Here is a 24,428-nt window from a genome sequence, read left to right as displayed (position 1 = left end):
GATGGACTGACTGCCCTGTCTAATGAATTAGCTGAGAACTCTGGATATGACGACATATTCACTTCCTGGATTGAAGGATGGTTTGGGAAATGGTCCAGATTATTCATTTCTGAGCTGACATCTCTTACCATCGTGGCCGGAGTGCTGATTGTTTGTGGATGCTGTGCTATTCTATGCATTAGAGGACTTGTTCAAAGACTGATTGACTCTGCCATAACAAAAACTATGTATCAAGGAATGGAGTCCTTGGAATCCAACGAAAGAATGAAAATTTTGGGACTTAATGATAAATATACTGAACATATTACTCTCCCTCTAGATTATAAGAAGATCTTCTGTGAAATCTGAGAAAAAGAAATCTGTCCCCAGTGTGTACAGATAAATAATTTTATTACAAGATGAGGGAATATAATAATTGTAATAAAGTCCTTTCTTTTGTGTGCGTGTATATATATGTATATATATATATCTATTTACATATGTGTATGTGTGTGAGTATATATACAATATATACACATGATTGCATAAGCCATTTATTTTTGCTTAAGACTTTGAAACTTTTTTCAGCTGACTGTATTGTAAAGACATGGGTGTTACTTTTGGGCGTTACTTTTTGTGAACGTTAGCTGGCTTTCCTTGCCTTGCGTGACTTCTCTGGTAGCTGTAGATAAGAATTTCTAACAAGCTAAGCATATTCCATGTACTCTTTTTTGCAAACGCAATATGTTTCTACACCCTTTCGGCTCTGTTATTTAAACTCTTAAGAATATGTATTGAGTTAGACAGAGGACGGCCCACACCTGGTGTGGTCGTCATTCTCTCTCCATGCCGGCATGTTCAATAAAGAAGCATCTTACTTATTCAGGTCTGGACGATTTCTAATTGGAAGACTGAAACTCCCTTGACAGACAGGTTTTCTAGACCGACCATTGTTTTGACTGATCTGAGACGATAATTAGCAGGTAACTCACAGTTGCTGATTGTCCTCCGGTTGTGACACACGGTACAAGCTCTGCAGTCATCATGGTCCCGGTAATACCCGGCTTTACACACACACTTTGCATCTGTTTTTGCAGAGCATTTCACCACTTCAACTTCTATATCTGTTAAAAAAAGAGGTTGAGACAGGCTAAACTCTGCAAATCTTACTTATTGTTATACCGTACGGTGGCAACCACTTCACCCAACTGGGTTACTACACATTATAGGATCCCACCTTCAGCAGTGAGCACTGGATGTTACTAACATAGTGACCCCTAATCTGCGGATATCCAGTTTTGCAAAAGTATAAATCATAGAATTGATGGCATTTATACACATGAGAACAACTAAGTACACCCTCTTTGAATTCTTGGTTTTATGTATCTGGACAAAATAATTACAATGAGATAAATAAGCTCAGATGAGCAACAACATATGACAAATTTCACCTTGTCCTTATTTATTTATCCCCTCAAAAATCCTATGCCAATATGCAGGTGTGTGTGAAAAATTAAGTACACCCTTAAATGGGTTGTCTAGGTTTGGGGCTCAAGTCTGCAGTCACTCTGTGTGACTTGACTCCTCACAGCATGTAGGGATGGGTTGAACTACAAAGATCAGCAAGAACAGCGATTCTGAACAAATGTCCACAAACCTCAATGAAATTAAGCAATGTTGTACAGAAGAGTGAGCCAAAATTCCTCCAGAATGATATGAGAGTCTGATAAAGTCATGTAGAGAACGAGTACTTCAAGCAATTGCTCCCAGCGATGGTTGTACAGCCTAATGATGCATGGGGTGTACTTAATTTTTTACATACTGCTTCTGTATGGCGCCCCTGAGGCTCAGTCGCCACAGAGGTACTGCACCTTCTCCTAAGGTGTGGTGCCCACCATTCAGATAAGTTGGAGGCTCCTGACCACGCTCCAACACTCGCACCCCACACAATAGAGTAGTTCAGCAAAACCACATTGCGGCTCCTTGCTTAGAGAGAAGCAGAGCACCTTTGGTGGTTTCCTGCTTGGAACACTAAAAGTGCTGGGAGGTGGGTGGAGTTGAGAATACACATAAAAGAGCGGGAAGGTTTTAGCATTGGAGGTCAGTCAGACGGGGAGTCTGAGAGAGGAAGCCACTCGGAGAGGAGTGGGGATCCCTGGAAGAGGGATGGAGGAAGGAGTGCTGCAGCTGCCTCAGTGATCTGTGCCAGCTGGCATGGGAAAGGAAAGGAGAAAGACATTGAACCGAAGCCTGAGCTTCCATAGGAGGGAAAGACAAGTACGGAACGTAGGAGTGAAAGAGAACACAGAGGACGTGGCTTAGAGGAAGAACCCTGCCTAGAAGTTCTAAGCGCAAGGCCGGGGCCCGGTCCCCGAGGTTGTATGGACACTAATGGTTCTGCAGCAGACACTGGTGGAGTAGTGGGCTGTAAATGCACTACTCCCATCTAAGGCTTGGGGGCACAACGGCAATTTGGATAGAGAGCCGGGACTCAGGAGTAGAGAGACCCCGAAGCAGGCTACAGCTGTCTGCCGTACAAGTAGAGTTCTTGGGAACATCTGTCAGGAGGAACTCCAGTGTAACTCAGTACTAGGAGATCTTCACACTTAAAGGCGCTATAGAGGAGACGTTCAGAAAAGGCACATAAATTGGCGGAGCGTGGAAGAGTGCATTCCATCTTGCCTGGGGGGTTGACTGAGTCCCTGACCCGGAGGACACGGCACAAAAGCGGACACTACAGACTGTGAGTAAAGCTTTGGAACTACATGCCCTGGTGTCCTCCATTCCTTCATGCGTCCGTCCGCCTGGCACTGCTACATCCCCTGCGCCAAACACTACACCATCTAAGTGTCTCTTCACCTATCCTGCCCTGGGACAACAGCCCTGTCTGGGGAGGGCTATAACATCATTGCTGCACCACACCATCTGTCCCGGAGGATCTGTCTGCAGCGTCGGCTTAACACCTCCCTTGCCGAACACCACAGGTGGTGTCACGAACTATTCCATTAACTACATTCCACCATTTCCGTTCCCCGCCATTTGCTTGGGCGCCCGGGGCCATGGACCGGGTCACCGCTGCTGTGACACATCCCGCTGACACCGGCCTGGCACCAAGTACCCCACAGCCCTAGGAGGGCAACCCATCTGCATTTTGGCATCTGTAATTACCTCATGGCTAGACCTTCTAAGGAGCACATGTTTATTTTATTAAATTTATTATGTTTGTAGATATCATCTTCAGCGAGAAATAGGACTAGAACTCTAGTGCCACCTATTGACGTAGGGGTGGGGGATAGCAATCCTAAAAGTCAATATAGACTCTTTAACAATCTTGCCACATGACTTAGGATAAAAGCCTGACCAGACTCTCTATTTTCAGACACGTGTATTGGAGGGTTTTGTCTCTCATCAGTGCAAAGCAGGATATCTGTTTTGGCTGGATGAGAGGCCTCTGATAGGCTTCTAAGGGGGAACGTCTCTCCTTGTGCAGGGTGTAAGGAGACTTATAGGCCAATCAGTGCTCTCGTGCAAAATTAACTATGCAAATATCCTTTTCAGGACTAGAACTAGAATCAGAAAAGTCAATATCGACCTTTTAATGAGGCTTGCCCCGATTCATAAAATCATACAATTCAAAGGGGGTGTGCTTAGTTTTTTTCATGACTGTGTAAGGGAGAGTGAGCTTTACCCCTTTAAATTCTTATGCTGCTATTTATATTTACATGTATATAATTGCTATGCATCTCACTGTGACGTGTTTTCGTATATTTCTTGCTGTTATATTATTGCTGCATTATACTATAGGTAAGATAGGGACAGCGCAGTTAGGGAAAAGGGCCACTAGATGGGGGCACTGAGTACACTGCATAGTAAGGTTTAGCTGTAGGACACTTGCAATAATTGCAGTTACGCGGGATGCAGTAACGAGACGGGAGACGGGATGAGCATAAGATGTAACTTTTATATATAGATGCCTATAGGGGCTATCTCGAGCAACCACACAAGCTAACAATAGTTATCCTCGCAGAGATCAAACAAGAATATACTGGTAACACGAACACGACTAACCCGGCAAAGACCGGTCACTATAGGGCCGTGGTATGGCCGACTACGGGTCCTCAGTATTAACTACAACGTGTCACTTATCCTCTCTGACGTTCAGCAGAGTGGTAGTCAGCGATGCTTCAGCGCTTTAGCCGCTGGGCCCAGCCGACGAGGATCTGATGGAGACTTTGGGCGTTCCTACGACCAGGCGAAGTGGGGGCACAGCAGGCCCCTGAAGAGTTCCCCTGCGTTGCGCAGTGGCGGCCACGGATGGCAGCGGACGGGCCGCAACCACGGGCTAGAGTTAGGCGGTGGCGGCCGCGGGCGCCAGCGGACAGGCCGCAGTCGTAGGCTGGAGTTGGGCAGTGGCGGCCACGGGCGGCAGCGGACAGGCCGCTACCGCGGGCTGTAGTGGAGCAGCGGCGGCCGCTAGGAGCGCGGACAGACGGTCGGTGTCTCTCTGATGGACGGCTCGGTGCCGTCGACCTTCAGTCTCTCCAGTCGCTGCTCTCCTCTCTCGTTCTCGCTCTGGCTCTCTGGCGCCCTCTAGCTTCCTTGCTCCTTCTCTCCTGCTCCGTCGACTGACTCCTGCTGGCGTCCTCAGCCCCTTTTATACTGTCTCCACCCCCAACCTTTCTAGAACTCTGTGCTCCGTCCCCTAATTATGTTCCCCGGAAGCAGTCCCCCTAGGAACCTTGGTGACAGACCTCTTGGTTCCAGCCCGGGCACACAGCGGGGACTCCTCCTCCTACACACTTAGGAGTTAACAGTAGGAGGGGTTAGCTGGGAGTAAGATAGAGAGTCTTCCTGTACATAGTCAGTCAGGGGTAGACCCCTGTGTGTGCTCAGGTGGCCTATGGCCTGGGTTGCTCGGCTGCCTCGTAACATTATAAGCAGAAGCCCAGCCATCCCTGGAAAGTAGTAGAAAAGTGAGAAAGGAAGAGAAGAGTATAGAGCACAGTATGCACAGCAGTGAAGTGGAAAGTGAAGTAAGTAGTAGAAGAAGATAGAGTGAGTCACCGTAAAAGTGGCGGGCAGGTTAACCTTTGACGTGGTGGATGACCCTGTAGGCAGTATTTCTGAGTCTGAGGCGAAGCAGGCTGAAGGGAGAAATACCGCAATGGCATTTTCCCCGGGCACTTCGTCCCGTTATATCTTTGTAGCTTATTCTGTGACGTGGAGGATGAAGCAGGGAAAGACAGAGAAATGTGCTGCTGGTATTTTGAAGAAGAATGCTCCGGAGGTGTAATGGATGTGCTGTGTCCTGAAGATAATAATAAACCTGCTTTGTTTAAAGTTGCTTTGGACTCTGCCTCCAGTCCTTTGAGCGCAGGGAAGAATGGGGGACACAGCAGTGAAGAAGTAGCTGCCAGCACAGTGAGTACGGGATGTGCTGATATTAAGGAGAGACCCTGTCTGTCCGAGGAGAAGAGTTGGGGTAAGCGAAGCCCTGAGAATGAAGCCATGACTACAATCCTGTCGGTATCTTACAACTGTATATGTCATTAATATGTTAATGGAAAAAAAGAGAACATTGTAGGGAATTGCACGATGAGAAACTTCCTAATATATGACAGATGTGCAAGCAGAGGCTCCAGCACCAGCAATTATGGCAGCAGAGTGAGCGGTAACAAGAAAATCACATTTCTGGCTGGTGCTTTCCCCATCAACAAGATACAGGTCCGTCTACAGATTGGGAATTTGATTTCCCATATTAGGCTGAAGCTTATAATACAGATTGTCGTAATGTTGTTGTCTCAGTGTATATACGCATATTTCTCTATATACTGAGTATTGCAATGTGCACTTTACCTAGATGACAACTGGTGCATCGTTTGCACTTACGAACATAGTTGCTGAATGCAAGAAATGTTCCCTCCTCACAGGGTTTACAGGTAGGATATTGCCCAGGAGAGGTACATGGCTCCTCCACAGATTCTCCTGAAAGACAAAAAATATAGCTACATATGAAATACCCCAAAAGAGCAATCTGCAGAAAGTCATGGGTGCTATGCAACACTTTCTAGATGAACGCTGTAAGGAAACAGACCATAGGGTCATCCCTTTATAAACACATCCAGGTAATCTGCTCCTCTGAGCAAATTGTGAAAGCAAAACTCCTGGCAGCCCTCCCCCGAATCTTATGTAGAGGGGGTCACATGGGAACATGGACACTAACATGGAATTTTTATGTATTTCTCTCAGTTCATTATTTTTAGTCACTTAAAATTGGCGGTATATTATTGCCTTAAGTCTTAAGTCACCTGTCAGGCTGTGGAAACACGAGCCTTCTATGATTGGTTCTTCTTGTGTTTTGGCGCTCTTTTTCTATGATTTGATTGGCAGGTAAAAATAGAACTGGCAGACTCATGTATAAATAATGCTGTTCTGGCAATTTCTCCTCACACTGTGAGGGAGAAGAGAAGTTTTCCCACCGTCCCTCCCCTGTATTTTTCCCTGTCGTGAGGCGTTATTTGAGGGAAAGTCACCCAGTTATCTGGATGGATTGGTGAGTTGTGATTCATATATACTGGTATATAGTAACTTGAGTTCTTTTAAAGGTATTTATTAAAAACCTGTTTTGATGTTACCCTAAATAAACATAGCGGCCATTGCTATTCCACAAATCTCTGTGTCAAGTCTTTATTTTATTATTTATGGTTATTGTGCATTTAATGTGTTCTATGTTCCCATGTGAAAGCTCAATAATGGTTGCTGATGCCTTGTGGATGAGGATGAACCCTACCAGGATGATTGAAGGAAATGAAAATTCACAATGCGGTTAACGCAGCCCAAAGCCGTGAATTGTCTTTTCCTTCATTCATGCAATTCTTTTTGTTAGGCCGGGATCCCACTTCCTAGAAACTCGGACGAGTCTCGCATGTCAATACCCAGCACTGCCGTTGGCACTTGGATCGGAATGTGCGGCTGCATAGAAATACATGCAGCCGCACGCTCCGCTCCTGAGTGCCGGCGGCAGTGCCGGGTATTGACATGCGAGACTCGTCCGAGATTCTAGGAAGTGGGATCCCGGCCTTACCGAGAAGTTGGGTTACCACTCAAAAACACCTGATTATGTCCCCAACTGGAATTGCTAATTGCTAAGATACATCTATCGGAGTTAGGCCCCTTTCACACGTTCAGTATTTGGTCAGTATTTTACATTAGTATTTGTAAGCCAAAACCAGAAAGTTGGGTGATAAATGCAGAAGTGGTGACGAGTTTCTATTATACTTTTCCTCTGATTGTTCCACTCCTGGTTTTGACTTACAAATACTGATGTGAAATACTGACCAAATACTGAACATGAGAACATGGCCTAAAAGTGGTTTCCTATGCCACAAAGTCCCTTTGATAGATTAGTGTGTATTAGGCTTTAAAACTAGAAGTGACACAATATCAGAGCTGATTATGATGGTTTACTTATATATACATAAATGGGCCATTATAATCAGGTGTATATACAAGAATTTAACTACTATAAAACTGCCCCCTATATACAATAATATAATACTGCTCCATATAGACAAGAATACAACTACTATAATACTGCTCTATGTACACAAATATAACTACTATAATACTGCTCCTACCGTGGGTACGAAAAGTATTCAGACCCCTTTAACTTTTTCACTGTGTTTCATTGCAGCCATTTGGTAAATTCAAAAAAGTTCATTTTTTTCTCATTAATGTACACTCTGCACCCCATCTTCACTGAAAAAAACAGAAATGTAGAAATTTTTGCAAATTTACTAAAAAAGAAAAACTGAAACATCACATGGTCATAAGTAGTCAGACCCTTTGCTCAGTATTGAGTAGTACAGCCATGAGTCTTCTTGGGAATGAAGCAACAAGTTTTTCACACCTGGATTTGGGGATCCTCTGCCATTCTTCCTTGCAGATCCTCTCCAGATCCGTCAGGTTGGATGGTGAACGTTGGTGGACAGCCATTTTCAGGTCTCTCCAGAGATGCTCAATTGGGTTTAGGTCAGGGCTCTGGCTGGGCCGGTCAAGAATGGTCACAGAGTTGTTCTAAAGCCACTCCTTTGGTATTTTAGCTATGTGCTTAGGGTCATTGTCTTGTGAACCTTTGGTCAAGTCTGAGGTCCAGAGCACTCTGGAAGAGCTTTTCATCCAGGATATCTCTGTACTTGGCTGCATTCATGTTTCCCTCAATTGCAACCAGTCATCCTATCCCTGCAGCTGAAAAACACCCCCATAGCATAATGCTGCCACCACCATGTTTCACTGTTGGGATTGTATTGGGCAGGTGATGAGCAGTGCCTGGTTTTCTCCACATATACTGCTTAGAATTATCTATCACCAAAAAGTTCTATCTTCGTCTCATCAGACCAGAGAATCTTATTTCTCATAGTCTGTGAGTCCTTCATGTGTATTTTTAGCAAACTCTATGCGGGCTTTCATATGTCTTGCACTGAGGAGAGGCTTCCGTCGGGCAACTCTGTCATAAAGGCCCGACTGATGGAGGGCTGCAGTGATAGCTGACTTTGTGGAACTTTCTCCCATCTCCCTACTGCATCTGTGGAGCTCCGCCACAGTGATCTTGGGGTTCTTCTTTACCTCTCTCACTAAGGATGTTCTCCCACGATTGCTCAGTTTGGCTGGACGGCCAGTTCTAGGAAGACTTCTGGTGGTCCCAAACTTCTTCCATTTAAGCATTATGGAGGCCACTGTGCTCTTAGGAACCTTGAGTACTGCAGAAATTCTTTTGTAATCTTGGCCAGATCTGTGTCTTGCCACAATTCTGTCTCTGAGCTCCTTGGCCGGTTCCTTTGACCTCATGATTCTCATTCTTAGTCTGACATGCACTGTGAGCTGTGAGGTCTTATATAGACAGGTGTGTGCCTTTTCAAATCAAGTACTATCACTTTACTTAAACACAGCTGGACTCCAATGAAGGAGTAGAACCATCTCAAGGAGGATCACAAGGAAATGGATAGCATGTGACTTAAATATGAGTGTATGAGCAAAGGGTCTGAATTCTTATGACCATGTGATATTTCAGTTTTTCTTTTTTAATAAATTTGCAAAAATGTCTACATTTCTGATTTTTTTTCAGTCAAGATGGGGTGCAGAGTGTACATTAATAAGAAAAAAATGAACTTTTTTGAATTTACCAAATGGCTACAATGAAGCAAAAAGTGAAAATTTTAAAGGGGTCTGAATACGTTTCGTACTGTATGTGCAGGAATATAACTACTATAATACTGCCCCTATGTACAAGAATATAACTACTATAATGCTGATCCTATGTACAAGAATATAACTACTATAATACTGCTCCTATGTACAAGAATATAACTACTATAATACTGCTCCTATGTACAAGAATATAACTACTATAATACTGCCCCTATGGACAGGATTGTAACCACTATAATACTGATCCTATGTACAAGAATATAACTACTATAATACTGCCCATATGTACAAGAATATAACTACTATAATACTGCGCATATGTACAAGAATATAACTACTATAATACTGCCCCTAAGAACAAGAATATAACTACTATAATACTGCCCCTAAGTACAAGAATATAACTACTATAATAATGTCTTTTATACACAAATATAACTACTATAATGCCATCAGGGAGCTCACCTTCACGACATTTCATACAACAGTGTTTTTTGTCTGCATCATAACCCATTTCATTACTTCCACAGTTTGACCTCTTGTAGCGTCGGGATCTCTTGAAAGGTTGCTCTATTTCAACATTACTGAAGTTAAATGTTTCGCTGCGTTTCTCTAGTGTATTTGTGTTTCTATGATTGACAGATTCTGTGAAATAAACCTAGGAAAAAAATAGATGGTGCTACAGAACGGTTAAGATCTGGGTGATGTCCATTTCATTCTACTGAAACCATTGTGCAACTTTAGCGCTGTCCTAAATGTTGAATATATATATAAAAAAAGAGTTACTTTGGCAAAACTGTTTTCTAACTTAATAAATGGTATAATTTTGGCTACCACTAGGAGGAGCTACGTGCACATTAATTTACAGTATAAATCCAACATTGACTTGAATGGCAGCTGTATACCATATATCTTTATTAGGGGTGCTCGTTGCTTGAACTGAACATTTCCTAATACTCGAAAGGCTCGTTTCGAGTAACGAGTATAATGGGAGTCAATGGGAAAGCCGGGCTTTTTCCGGCAGACCCTACAAAGAGGTCTGGGGGGCCCTAAAAATGTTCAAATGGATGGGAAAAGTGCTGAATGGAGGGAGAACATCATGGCGAACACCACCTGGAAGCATCTCTGACTCCCAGATTGTTGAGAAAAATGGGGGTCACACTTTTGCATGGAGTGGATGGAGTGGTGACTTCAAAACATTCCCAAATAACAAGAAATTGCATTTTACAGGAAAAAAAACTTAAACATTTTTTCCTGTATAATGACTTGTTTTTTTAATTAAAAAATAGGAAATTTCAGTTGAATTTATAAACTAAGTAAAAACTGCCAAAACTTAGGGACTTGCACACCCTGTATTAGACATAAAGGAGGGTCTCGTACACATTCTGTTCAAGTTGTCATGTATTGGTACTCCTAGACTCATAAAGGCTATGCACTTTTGAGGGTTATATTCCAAGGAAATGTGCTCCAGACCATGGAATAGTCTATGGGTGAGCAATTTAATACCAATAAGGGTATGAGCACACGTTGAGTAAAATTTCTGCACTATTTCTGCATCTCTTGGCAGGAAAAAGGCAGCTGAAAAAAACTCGCATTTTTGGTGCATTTTTGCCTGCGTTTTTGATTGACTAGAGCGAAGTCATTGGTGAGAAATGAAATGCTGGGCAAAAATGCACAGAGAATTGCCATGCTGCAGAATATTTTCTTCAACAAATCTGCAAGTTAAAAGTCTTAGGCTAGTTTCACACTAGCGGTTTTTAGCGCTGCGCTTCGTGCGCAGTAGAAACATATGCAAAATACGCAGCATGCGTTTTGCATGTATTTGCTTTTTTTGCGCATGCATTTTAACCAGTTTGTAGTCATGTTAACTCTTAAAACACATGCGTTTTTAAACACAGGCGTGCGCATGTCCATGCGCACACCTGCGTTCCCATAGACTGTAATGTGTTTTTTTGCGCATTCTGTGCGCATTCCGTGCACATGCGTTTTTTTGAGACAGGTCGGACGGGCCAAAAATGCAACAGGGTGCGTCCAGAGCGCCTTGGCGCACACTACAAAAAAACACATACGAACGAGTGCAAACGCTAGACCATGTGCCCCCATGTTAAAGATAGGGGCTCAGGACGCATGCGCATGTACACGCACGATGCGCTGCGCTAAAAAACGCTAGTGTGAAACCAGCCTTAGTGATCAATATAATACAGATAAATTGTTGAAAAAGTTTTTTGAGGCTTTTATACCATTGAAATGTACCAAAGAAGATGTAATACCATATGGATGAGCATTAAAATACCAATACATTTTGAACAAGTTTTTTGAGGGTTATATACCAACAAAATGGGTGATCAATATAATAATAATAATAATAATAATAAAATTTTGAATACGTTTTTGGAGGGTTATATACTAATGAAATGTACCCAAGAACACATAATACTGTATGGCTGAGAAATTTAACCTAGCAACATTTTTAAATGTTTTTTTTTAGTCTTACATATCAAAAACTGTACCTCAGAACACAGAATAGTGTATGGGTAAGAAATGTGAAGAAACAAGCAAAATTTTCAAGCACTTTTTTCTACTGTTATATACCACAAAAATGTGACAAATAATATGATTATGGTCATCCACAGACCCCTGAAAGGCAATAACAGGCGGGCCTCATTAAAATATTGAATATTACACTTTATGTGCTGCTGTCATCTGGTGGTGTGGAAAAGTGTGGGTTAATCCACACTTTGTTCATTTTTATGAGAGTGAGCCAGTCTGCATTCTCTGTTGACAGGCGAAAGCGCCTGTCTGCTTTGACCCCCCAGGTAGCACTATAAACCTTCTCAGACAAGACGTTACCGGCAGGGCAGCACAACATCTCCAAGGCATGGAGGGACAGCTCATGCCAGGTATCCAGTTTTGAGACCCAATAGTTGGAAGTTGGAGTGGAATTAGGGAGTACGCTGGGTTGGTCAGTCAAGTATTGCTTGATGTTCTGTCCAGTCATATAATTGCTCTCTAGAAAGTTTAGTCATTTTTTTATGTCTCAGTTATTACAGACATTGTATTTTTGTGTGTATTAATCCTTCCTATTTTTCATATTGTAGGGTAACAGCACCATCTGCTGGCGGTTTAATGCATAGATTCTAGTTTAATTTGCAATGTATTTTGGGAAGTTCTTAGGGCACTGTAGGATTGTTCCTGTTGCATTGTGGACTTATTATGACACAGTGAAGGGAATAGCAGTCATTGTTCCTCCATGCGTCTGAGGAGAAACAACACCATTCGTTTTCTTCATGCTCCTTAAACAGCCTGCTCTAAGCATAGTTGGTAAGCACTATCTATGTGTTACAGTCCTGTGTTTATCAATACGTTTGCTGTACTAAGTAAGTAATCATCACCTATGTATTATCTCTTGTTACCTGTGTATTACCTCATATTACTGTGTATTGCAGACTATTTGTGTTTTATGCTCTGTGCAGTTATATATTCTGAAATGCTCCTGTTATTGCATCCTATAGTTTCACCCTTTCCTGTCACATCTACAATCAATAAAAGAAGATTACAACTTATAGCCTCTTTTTCTTAAAGAAGACAGGGAGTTTAGCTACATGTCTCACTACACACCGTGTATGAGGACAGTATACTTGACCATCTTTAAAAACGTTTCAATCTTTGTCAAAAATACCCGGTCTTCAGACCTTAGGCACTGGGCTGGTGTCATGAAATTGGCCCATGCCTTTGACAGTGCATCCCTATCTTTGGTGTGCATCTTCCTGGCCTCTCCTCCTTGGTTGGGCAAGGAAGCTTGCCCCCTTCCTCTACCATTGTCTGATGGAATTTTTACAACATATTTTCCACAATCGCCTTGTGGTATAGCACCATTTTAGAAGACCTCTCCACTTCAGGAAGAAGATGCAAATTTCTCCTTGTAGCGTGAGTCTAGAACTCTTTTTTTTACATGATGAATGTAACGTGAGGGTCACAAGAAAGGCAGCGGTACATAAAGTCGGCCATATATGCCAAGCTCCATACAACCAACACTTCTCTGTCTCCACCATGATGTCAATTCTCCATCTCCTCCTCCTCCCTCTCTTCCTCCTCATTCCCCTAGTGAGCCCATCCACATAGGAGAGATGTGGCTACCAGTCTCTGTTGCGCTACCCACTAGCTCTTGTTCCTCCTCTTCCTCCTCCTCAGCGTCCAATCTCATTGTTACCTAATCCGTGCTGATTAGACGAGATGAGGTTGAGATGGCTACAATCTCTCTGTGTTATGTCTTCTTCCATCCCCACCTGGTCCGCATGAAAAGCTTCATGTTTAATTGTGAGCAGCGATGGTTTAACTAAGCAGAGATGCGGGATAGTTACCTGCTGACTGTAGCATAATCACTGCTCACCATCTTTGTGGAGAGCTCAAAGTCTTGAAGAGCCAAACAAATGTCAGACATCCATGTCCACTCTTCATTTGTTATGTGCAGAGGCTGACCAGAATACTGAAGGGCATGTTGGAACTGGTAGTCGACCACTGGCCTCTTCTGCTCACAAAGTCTTGACCGAAATGTGGAGAGGGGAGTTCCAGCGCGAGATGATGTCACACACCAGTCGGTGAGCTTGTGTCACGTGGACCCGTCCTGTGTGACACGACCCGCAGGTCGATAACTAAAACAACAAGACACGGCACGTGTAACTGTCCTGTGTGACACGACCTGCAGGCCGGTAACTAAAACAACAAGACACGGGGGAAGGGGAAACAATTACAATGGCGGCCCTGCTATAGGGAACGGGGACGTGGAGACCTCCTGCACTCCCCTGAGTCAGTGTCTCTACACTCCTAATGATCCCTAGGCCGGTTCCGCACCGGGCGCCGATCAGGATACCTGAAATCCCTAGCTCGCCCTGAACCAATCCCTTACTAGTGAAGTGGACAGTGCAGAAACTAATCCCACCACTGCACTAAAACACACATTGAGGAAAGTGACAAACAGGGAAACACCACTTAGCTTTGCTCTGTTGCTAATGCTCCAAGCAACAGAGTCCGACACCTGAGTGCATCTTTACCTCCAACTGGATCCAACAGTGCAGCTTTCCAGCAACAGAGTCCCGCATCTGAGTGCAGCTTTACAGCAACAGAGTCCAGCATCCGAGTGCAGCCTTCCAGCAACAGAGTCCAGCATCTGAGTGCAGCTTTCCAGCAACAGAGTCCAGCATCTGTGTGCAGCTCTCTTCCAGCAACAGAGTCCAGCATCTGAGTGCAGCTTTCACCATAGCTGCCACTCCACCAAGCTTTGCAAGAACTCCTCGCTGACACCATAGCTGCCACTCCACCATGCTTTACAAGAACTCCTCGCTGACACCATAGCTGCCACTCCTCCGAGCTTTGCCAGAACGCCTCGCTGACACCATAGCTGCCACTCCAGGATTCTGACTGAGCTGCCAGGAACTCTCTCTAGCTCCTTTTTTCACCAAGGATGGTTGGAAAACACCAATATCACCAACAGTGAGTGAGAACACCTGACACACCTTTATAGTTAGGAGCCAGAGTCTCACACCTGTTAGAGATTCCCGTGCAATATCGCTCACCACCACTGGGGGCAAACTAGAACAAAAGACACCACTGTGTAATAACCCTAATGGCCACCGGGGGCAAAACCAACTCCAAGCAACCAGTTCAAAGGAAAAAAAGGTTACTTATTCAAAACCTGTTATATCCAACCTGGATCATGACAGTACTCTCCCTCAATGAGGGGCCTCTGGACCCTCAAGACCACTCCTCATCAGGGAACCACCTACAGAGGGGATGCCCAGATCCAGAGTTTACCTCTGCAACTACCTGTACTTCAGGTTAAAGACAAATGGGACCCGCTGGTATTGGCAATGTATGTTCTGGCTGCGTTGCACATCCCCAGAGCACTGTCCTGGGGAGCGAGTTGTGTATGAGCATGCTTGGAGATAAAACAAGCAGACAAGACTCCGCACACACTTCTACTGGATGTTATTTGGTGGACACCCATACATGCTCGTTCACACACTGGTCAGGACCAGAACGTTTATTACCACTCATTACTTTGTCAAATACTGCGAACTTTTACTGGAACTGACAACAGAGGCATCCCCCTGTGTCACCACACTCACACTCCCCGCTATTTACCAAGGGAAACACCACTCTCCAACCCCTCCTACTACAAGGCCTGCGCCTCTCTGGGTTGGCTAATGGCGAGAGTTGAGACTTGCCCCTACTCCATGGCAGTACCCCTGCAGCCACAGCCGGAGGAGAAGGGGATGGAGATATGGAGGAAATATACACTCCCTGGTCGCCTTCCTCCACACGACCAGGAGGGGGCGGCTTCTTCGGTGGTATGGAAGGTTTGGCGTGAGCCCCGCGGACTATAACACAAATCTGCCCACCACAGGGACGTATCCCTTCACCTCGGGGAATACCAGGCAGCACCATGGGGACACCCACTCCTCCCACATGCCTGGGTGTGTCCGTGTGCATGAGCGAGTCCCACTCACCAGCAGGGACACTGGGGGCTTCTTTGCCAGAGCCGCAATTTGATTTTCTGGTTGAGCCAGAGGGAAGGCCCCAGACCCTGATAACTGCTGCTGGAACTGCTTCAACACACCATGCAGCTCCTCACTCACCTCAGTGAGGCCCAGCAGCAATTACTCACTGGCCTGAACTTGGCCAAAGGCCTTCCAGAAAAAAAATGTAAGGTTGGTGATAATGTCATGGTCACGTGTGACTGGACACACCGCCTCCAGCAGGGCAAATTTCAGAATAAAGGGGAAAACCAGGAAAGCAATTACAATGGCGGCCCTGCGATAGGGAACGGGGACGTGGAGACCTCCTGCACTCCCCTGAGTCAGTGTCTCTACACTCCTAATGATCCCTAGGCCGGTTCCGCACCGGGCGCCGATCAGGATACCTGAAATCCCTAGCTCGCCCTGAACCAATCCCTTACTAGGGAAGTGGATGGTGCAGAAACTAATCCCACCACTGCACTAAAACACACATTGAGGAAAGTGACAAACAGGGAAACACCACTTAGCTTTGCTCTGTTGCTAATGCTCCAAGCAACAGAGTCCGACACCTGAGTGCATCTTTTCCTCCAACTGGATCCAACACCTGAGTGCAGCTTTCCAGCAACAGAGTCCCGCATCTGAGTGCAGCTTTACAGCAACAGAGTCCAGAATCCGAGTGCAGCCTTCCAGCCACAGAGTCCAGCATCTGAGTGCAGCTTTCCAGCAACAGATTCCAGCATCTGAGTGCAGCTCTCTTCCAGCAACAGAGTCCAGCATATGAGTGCAGCTTTCACCATAGCTGCCACTCCACCAAGCTTTGCAAGAACTCCTCACTGACACCATAGCTGCCACTCCACCAAGCTTTGCAAGAACTCCTCGCTGACACCATAGGTGCCACCCCACCATGCTTTACAAGAACTCCTCGCTGACACCATAGCTGCCACTCCTCCAAGCTTTGCCAGAACTCCTCCCTGACACCATAGCTGCCACTCCAGGATTCTGACTGAGCTGCCAGAAACTCTCTCTAGCTCCTTTCTTCACCAAGGATGGTTGAAAAACACCAATATCACCAACAGTGAGTGAGAACACCTGGCACACCTTTATAGTCAGGAGCCAGAGTCTAACACCTGTTAGAGATTCCCATGCAATAACGCTCACCAACACCAGGGCAAACTAGAACAAAAGACACCACTGTGTAATAACCCTAATGGCCACCGGGGGCAAAACCAACTCCAAGCAACCAGCTCAAAGGAAAAAAAGGTTACTTATTCAAAACCTGTCATATCCAACCTGGATCATGACAGCTTGCAATTGCATGCAATGTTTTAGCCGACTTGCAGAAATGGGCACTGACGCAGCATACCTTGACCAGAAACTCTGGCAAATCTAGGTATATGGTCAGAAACTGCTGAACTACCAAGTTGAGCACATGTGCCAAGCACGGTACGTGTGAGCTCGCCAAGCTTTACAGCCGCCACTAGGTTACACTCATTATCACACATAACCATGCCTGGTTGGAGATTCAGCGGCAAAAACCACAGCTCTGTCTAGTCTTTTATTCCTATAAGTATGTGCACGGTGTGCGGTTTGTCTCCTAGACAAATTAGTTTCATTAGAGTCTGTTGCCGCTTTGCTGAGGCAGTGCTGCAGAGCTTCTGGTTGACGTGGACGACGTGCGCTGAGATACCACATCGGAGATGGAGAATGAGGAGAAGCAGTAGGGAATGCAGGAACTTCTGTAGGAGGTGGAGGAAACCGTGATAGAAGTAGGTCCTGCAATACTCAGTGTCGGGAGCACGTGCGCCCTGCCATGGTGTGATTTGTCCCCAGCCTCCCCAATGTTCACCCACTGTGCAGTCAGGGAGATGTAGCATTCTTGGCCACAAACACTTGCACATGTGTTGTTCGATATGTGGACAATGCCAGTAAGTGCGTTGGTAAGTGCACGCGTGATGTGCCTGAACACGTGCTGGTACAAGGCGGGGATGCCACACTGGGATAAAAAGTGGTGGCAAGCAGCCTGGAAATGTGCCCTGGGAACATTCTTTTTCATTCCAAGACCTAGGGTAGGGACAGTTAAACGTTGAGCTGAGATAAGGATTTGGAAGTACCTAATAATGGTAAGTCAGAATGTGCAAGGGTAAGTGCAGGGCAGGAGGCATCTGCTCCAGTCATTTGGACAGGGGACTGGGAAGCACCTAGAACAGGGGAAGAGACAGCGGTATTGTGATGTCATGGGTGACTGGATACTCCGCCTCCAGCAGGGCGAATTTCTATGACATCCGTGACCCTGGATACACCGCCTCCAGCAGGACAAATTTAAGCAATGAAACGTGCAGCCGGATACATCGCCTCCAGCAGGCGAATTTCAATAGTTACATGTGTATCTGGATACACCGCCTCCAGCAGGGCGAATTTACAGAGATAAGGGAAACACCAGGGAAACCGATACAATGGAGGGCCCTGCAATAGGGAACGGGGACGTGGAGACCTCCTGCACTCCCCTGAGTCAGTGTCTCTACACTCCTGATGGTCCCTAGGCAGGCTCCGCACCAGGCGATGAGCAGGATACCTAAAAACCCTAGCTCGCCCTGCACCTATCCCTTTCTAATGAATTGGACGGTGCAGAAACTAATCCCACCTCTGCACTAAAACACACATAAGGAAATTTACAAACAGGGAAAAAACACTTAGCTTTGCTCTGTTGCTATTGCTCCCAGCAACAGAGTCCAGCACCTGAGTGCAGCTTTCCTCCTGAATAGCTGCTACTTCACCAAAACTTTGTCAGAGCTGCAAGGAACTCCTCACTGTTGCTCCTTCCACACCAGGACTCTGACTGAGCTGACGGAGCTGCTTCTCTAGCTCCTTCTTCCACCAAGGATGGTTGGAAATGACCAATATCACCAACAGTGAGTGAGACCACCTGACTCTCCTTTATAGGCAAGAGCCAGAGCCATAACACCTGCTAGTGATTCCCATGTAATAATACTAGCCACCACCGGGGCAAAACTAGAACTAAAGACACCACTGTGTAATGACCCTAATGGCCACCGGGGGCAAAACTAACTTTAAGAAAACAGCTTAAAGGGAAAAAAAGTTACATGTGCTTTTATCTGTCGCAATCCATCATGGATCGTGACAGGTATCACTGGATGGCACCAGGCCTCCCACTAGGAATTTCAGGGCCCCATAGTGACAAAATTTTCGGGCCCCCTTGAGACTCCGTCCAGGCTCCACCTCAGCACTGTCTTCACCCCTCGAACCTTCCACAGTCCCACCGCCCACTCTTGGAAAATCTTCACTTCTGTACCACATTTTCACCAATCATACATTAACAGTTCCAATCTACACATACATACTGTACATAGCCAGCAGCTTTTGTTTTTGCCAGAAGATTTTTTATGCTGCCACCACAACAAGGTAGTCTCTTCTGACAGGCCCTACTTATTTATTTTTCTTTAAATGAATGAATCACATACATTTTTTAAAAGACCATTACTACCACATACAAGGGACAAGTACTATGACCAGACCACTTATTACCACCACATAGTGACCAAATAATACCACATACAAGGGACAAATAACGCCACACCATGACAAGACCATATATTACCACCACAAAGTGACTGAATAATACCACATACAAGGGACAAATACAGCCACATAATGACCGGACCACATATTACCACCTCAGTGACCGAATACTACAATTCTAATCATTAATAAAATAAAAACCACAATACTAAGTGCTTCTATACACAGGAGCTCTATACAAAGTATACAGTGAATTTCTTCTACACTACACAACTGAATACAGACATGCATCCACCATTAACACATAGTTATTATGCAAGCCACTATTCAAAATATAAATTATAATCCACTGCTGTGTCCCCACCAACTATAAATACGGCAGCCATTTTCCTCACCTAATAAATATATAAGTTAATTAGCACATGTACTCATTCCCTCAATTCAATACCTGTCACTGTATCCTCAATGCCCCCCCACTCTGTTCCTCCCGCTCCCCCGATTCATTATATTTTCATGCCCATTCCACCCCAATTCATTATGTCATGTCTTCTCTTTCTCCCACCCCACCCTCTATTCATTATCAACAGCTCTCCCCCACATTCATTAAATCATTTATTCTCCCCTACTGTCAATTTATCATTATTTGCTGCCCCACCTCAATTCATCATTTGCTGCACCCCACCCTCAATTCAATTTGCTGCCCCATCCCCCCAATCTCAATACATTACTCCCCCCACATCAAAACTCATCATTATTTGCTCTCCCCAGGTCATCATTTGCTCTTCCCACCTCCCACCTTCAGTTCATCATTTGCTCTCCCCACCCCAACCTTCACTTCAATTACTGTCCCCGTCACCCACCCTCAAGCTTCAATTCATCATTTGCAGTGCCTCGTCCCCCACCCTCAATTCATCTTTGTAGTCCCCACCCTCAATTCATTTGCAGTCCTCCGTCCCCCACCCTTAATTCATCATTTCCAGTCCCCGTCTCCTTCCTTCAATTCATATTTGCTGTCCCCACCCTCAATTCATCAGTCGTCTTGCAGTCTTCCTCCACCTCCCCCTCACCCTTTTATTTCATTTTATAAAGAAAAAAGTTTGCAGTCCCCTATACTTCATCATTTGCAGTCCCTCTCCTCCACTCACTTCATCATTTGCAGTCCCCCTCTCCCCCACTTCATCATTTGCTGGCCCCCTCCACCACTCACTTCATCATTTGCAGCTCCCCTCCATCACTTGCAGTCGCCTTCCACCTCCTCCCTCACCCATTTATTTCATTTTATGAAGAAAAAAAAGTTTTTCATATTTACCTCATTGACGATACCCTGCAGGCGCAGTTCTGCTTCAGGTGTCCTCGCACATTTCGGTGCGTACGCGATGACATCATCGCATACATGCCGTCACCTGAGAAGGTGGAGGGAGCAGGATCTGGAGCTGCGCTGCCGCCAGCCATCCATGTTAGATGGCTGTGGAGCTCCGAGAAAGCTCCCAGCGTCAAGCTGTGAGCCGCAGCGCACAGCTTTTTATGGCATGATGGGACCCGGCGAGCAGATGCACAAGAGGGTGGGCCTGGACCTCCGTGCCCCCTCTATACTGAGGCTCACCGGGCCCCATACAGCAGTAAGGGCAGTAAATCCCTAATGGCGGCCCTGGATGGCGTTCTGCCCACCGAGTCGGGTGCTTAGATGATATGTGTCTGGTCATGCTGGAAGCGGTTAAGTTCTTAGTGGTCAGCCCCCTGCTGATCTTTGCTTGGCACAGGTTGCAATTTGCCATTTTGTCTGTCTCAGAAGTCTCTTTAAAAAAGTACCAGACTGGGAAGCACCTCTTTGATGGAGAAATTCAGGACTGTCGGTGCTCCCTCTGGTCACCCCACTGGCTATTCATCTCTGTTTTGGTGCTGTTGATCTCTCCCTCAGCGCTGCTGGCCTCGCTCTGCATGCCAGCTTTCCAGGTTGGGTCAATGACTTCGTTATCTACCATCTCGTCTTCTACCCCCCACCCTGGTCCTCCTGACTTCGTGAATTAACAACCACAAGACTTATCGGCAACTGTGTCTTATCATCATCTTCCTCCTTATCCAAAATTTGCCGCTCCTCACCATCATGTTCTTGTGGCCTTCGCTGCTCTAAGTTTTGTGCATCACTAAACAGCATGTCCTCCTGTCCCTCTTGGAGCATGCAGGTTGAGAGGCCACAATCAAGAAATGCTGTGTTAAGGTACCGTTACACTACGCGACGCACCAGCTATCCCGTCAACTTTTTAACTTGCTAAGGATCGCTGGTACGTCGCTAAATGGTCGCTAGTAAGCTGTCAAACAGACAGATCTACTCAACGACGCAGCAGCGATCCGGCGATCCATATAACGACCTCGGTGGTTGTTGGGACCTTGTCACACAGCAGCTATTCAGACAACTCACGCCTGCGTCCCTGAGTTCTGAGTCGCCAACGAGGTCGCTCGTCGGCGTCAACCACAAAAATGCATGCTGGCCAGCGAGACACCAGCAATCAAAAAATGGCCCAGGACATTCGAGCGCGATCAGGGAGATCGCAGTGGGGGTCTGGTCGCCGCTACGTATCACATGTAGCGAGATCGCTAGCGAGGTCGCTGTTGCGTCACAAAGTTTGTGACGTTTCTGTGATCTCGCTAACGATCTTGCTGTGTGAGACAGGGCCTTTAAACAGCTCCTCGGAGTGTCCTAGTGTTGTATCACTAGTCTCCTGTGACTCAACTTGGTGGGAGAGCAGAACTAGAAAGAGCAGAAGTAGAAACCCAATTCAGAAGTTCATCTGTTTTATGACAGCATGTGCATCATGGACATAGTGAACACCGGTATGATGGTGTATTAAGAGACACCACTGTCCATGAGACAACATAAGCACCTCAACTTTAGGATGAAACCACAACTTTAAGACTATGTTCACTAGTGATGAGTGAACGTGCTCGCCACTACTCGTTACTCGCCCGAGTATCACGGTACTCGGCGAGCACGGAGCATTTCCAGGATTACTCGACGGGAACTCAGGTCTCCACCTAGCATTTTTGGCGGACTTTAGAGACCCAATCACGCTGCAGGGATTGTCTGCCAGGCAATGAAACACTGCAGCCATCTTAGTTGTGGTTGTGCAGTGATTGGCTGGCCCACAGCATCATCAGGGATATAAGAGACCGTACGCCGCCCTGCTTGGCGCATTCAGCTCCGGATTGAGAGAGTGTAGGGAGAGCGACTGCCTTAATAGGGTCAGAATTGGGAATTTATTAGTTAGTGTGGGGTCTACCATCCTAAATACTGACATCCAGCTAAACCAACAGTCTTTCTAAGGACTAATTCTGGAGTGTATAGGTTCCAGCGTTAGGCAGGTAGGGTAGTGTACGTTGCTCTATACACATCAGTGCAAGGCCTGCAGGCACTGTATGCGTGTATATAGATCATTACATACATCAAGAGGGTCCATTCCCTTCCTGTGTTCTGGTGCTGCTGCTGCTATCTGTAGGATATATTAGCGGTATATAGCTAGCTCCAGGTGTAATTGGAATACAGGCCACACATTTTTTGGTGTGGTATCTCCGTGCCGTCTCATATCTGTGCGTGCTCAAAGTTTTGCCAGTTTACGGCGTTTTCTTTTTTTGGCCTGGCTGTCACTGTAGTTAAATACAGAAGTATTTAGCAAAAAAAAAAAAATACAAGCCACAAATTTGTCGTAGTGGTATCTGCGTTGCAGCTCATATCTGTGTGTGCTCAACGTTTTGCCAGTTTACGGCGGTTTTCTTTTTTTGTCCTGGGTTAAACTGTACTTATGTACGGGAACTAGTTAGCCCAAAAATAAAAAAAAACAGGGCACACATTTGTTGTAGTGGTATTTCCCTCATCCTCTGTTTTTTGACTGGTACATCTGAACCCTCTTAATCTAGAATACCCACTGCACCCCTGAACCCCATGCATTCCTCATCCTCTGTTTTTTTAACTGGTACGTCTGAACCCTCTTAATCCAGAATACCCACTGCACCCCTGAACCCCACGCATTCCTCATCCTCTGTTTTTTTAACTGGTACGTCTGAACCCTCTTAATCCAGAATACCCACTGCACCTCTGAACCCCACGCATTCCTCATCCTCTGTTTCTTAACTGGTACGTCTGAACTCTGTTTTTCCCCTGACTTTAATTCCATGTATCATACTTCAAACTTACTGTATGCATATTGATATGCCCATGCTACTCACACTAAAGGGGGTTTTACACATAGCGATATCGCTAGCGATATCGCTATAATGTCACCGATTTTGTGACATTATAGCGATATTGCTAGCGATATCGCTATGTGTGATACTTACCTCCGACTGGCTCCCCCGCTGTCCATCGCTGATCGCGCGAGAATGTCCGGCTCCATTTCTCATCGTTAGCTTCCTGCTGGGCTTCCTGCTATGTGAGACGAGCGACTCGTGGAGGCGGGCGGGAGGACGCCAGGATCGCTGTGTGTGAAGGGTGAGTATCATGCGCTGCGTCGCTGCTGCATCGCTGTGAGGTCTGCCTGTGTGACAGCTCACTATCGATCATTTAGCGATGCACCAGCGATCCTGACAGGGTCATATCACTGGTCGGATCGCTGGTGCATCGCTAAAGCCCCCGTTACACACTGCGATATCGCTAGCAATATCGCTGCAAAGTCACCGATTTTGTGACGTTGCAGCGATATTGCTAGCGATATCGCTGCATGTGATACTTACCTCCGACCGGCTCCCCCGCTGGTTATCGCTGATCGCGCGAGAAGCTGCTGGATCATTCCTCGTCGTCCACTTCCTGCGGCGCTTCCTGCTGTGATGACGAGCGACGCGTGGAGCCGGGTGGGAGGACGCAGGATCGCCGCGTCTGACAGGTAAGTAGCGATCCCTGTCCCCTGCGATGTCGCTTGTGAGATCTGCCTGAGTGGCAGCTCACTAGCGACCACCCAGCGATTCACCAGCGATCCTGACCACGTCATATCGCTGGTCGGGATCGCTGGTGAGTCGCTAGGTGTAACGGTACCCTAAATGTAAAAGGGCCTTTAGTCTTATCCTTCCATCTTATCCTGCCTCTTTCTTCAGCTTTGTTGCTAGTCAAATGTCCTATTAACTGCAATCTGTTAATTGTTCCCTGCCCCTCCCTCTCACTCACCTGGCTTCATTTCATGGGCATTTGAATGGTATAAGTTG

At 45.9% G+C, this 24,428-nt stretch overlaps 1 protein-coding gene across 1 annotated transcript in view; it reads right to left on the bottom strand.

Moving 5' to 3' along the window:
- Positions 1 to 24,428, bottom strand: part of TNFRSF25 (TNF receptor superfamily member 25) — a 147,626-nt gene that overhangs the window by 63,795 nt on the left and 59,403 nt on the right. The window contains exons 5-7 of the mRNA XM_073561689.1: positions 9,652 to 9,844; positions 5,836 to 5,964; positions 972 to 1,103 (exon numbers count right to left, since the gene is read on the bottom strand). Of these exons, the coding sequence (XP_073417790.1) occupies positions 972 to 1,103; positions 5,836 to 5,964; positions 9,652 to 9,844 (454 nt within the window). The remainder of the gene's footprint in view (positions 1 to 971; positions 1,104 to 5,835; positions 5,965 to 9,651; positions 9,845 to 24,428) is intronic.

The sequence above is a fragment of the Dendrobates tinctorius genome, unplaced genomic scaffold (assembly GCF_039654945.1).
Source record: "Dendrobates tinctorius isolate UK_male_01 unplaced genomic scaffold, ASM3965494v1 ptg000326l, whole genome shotgun sequence".
Lineage (NCBI taxonomy): Eukaryota > Metazoa > Chordata > Amphibia > Anura > Dendrobatidae > Dendrobates > Dendrobates tinctorius.
The sequence above is the reverse complement of the archived record's forward strand: the minus strand, read 5'-3'. Positions and strand labels throughout refer to the sequence as shown.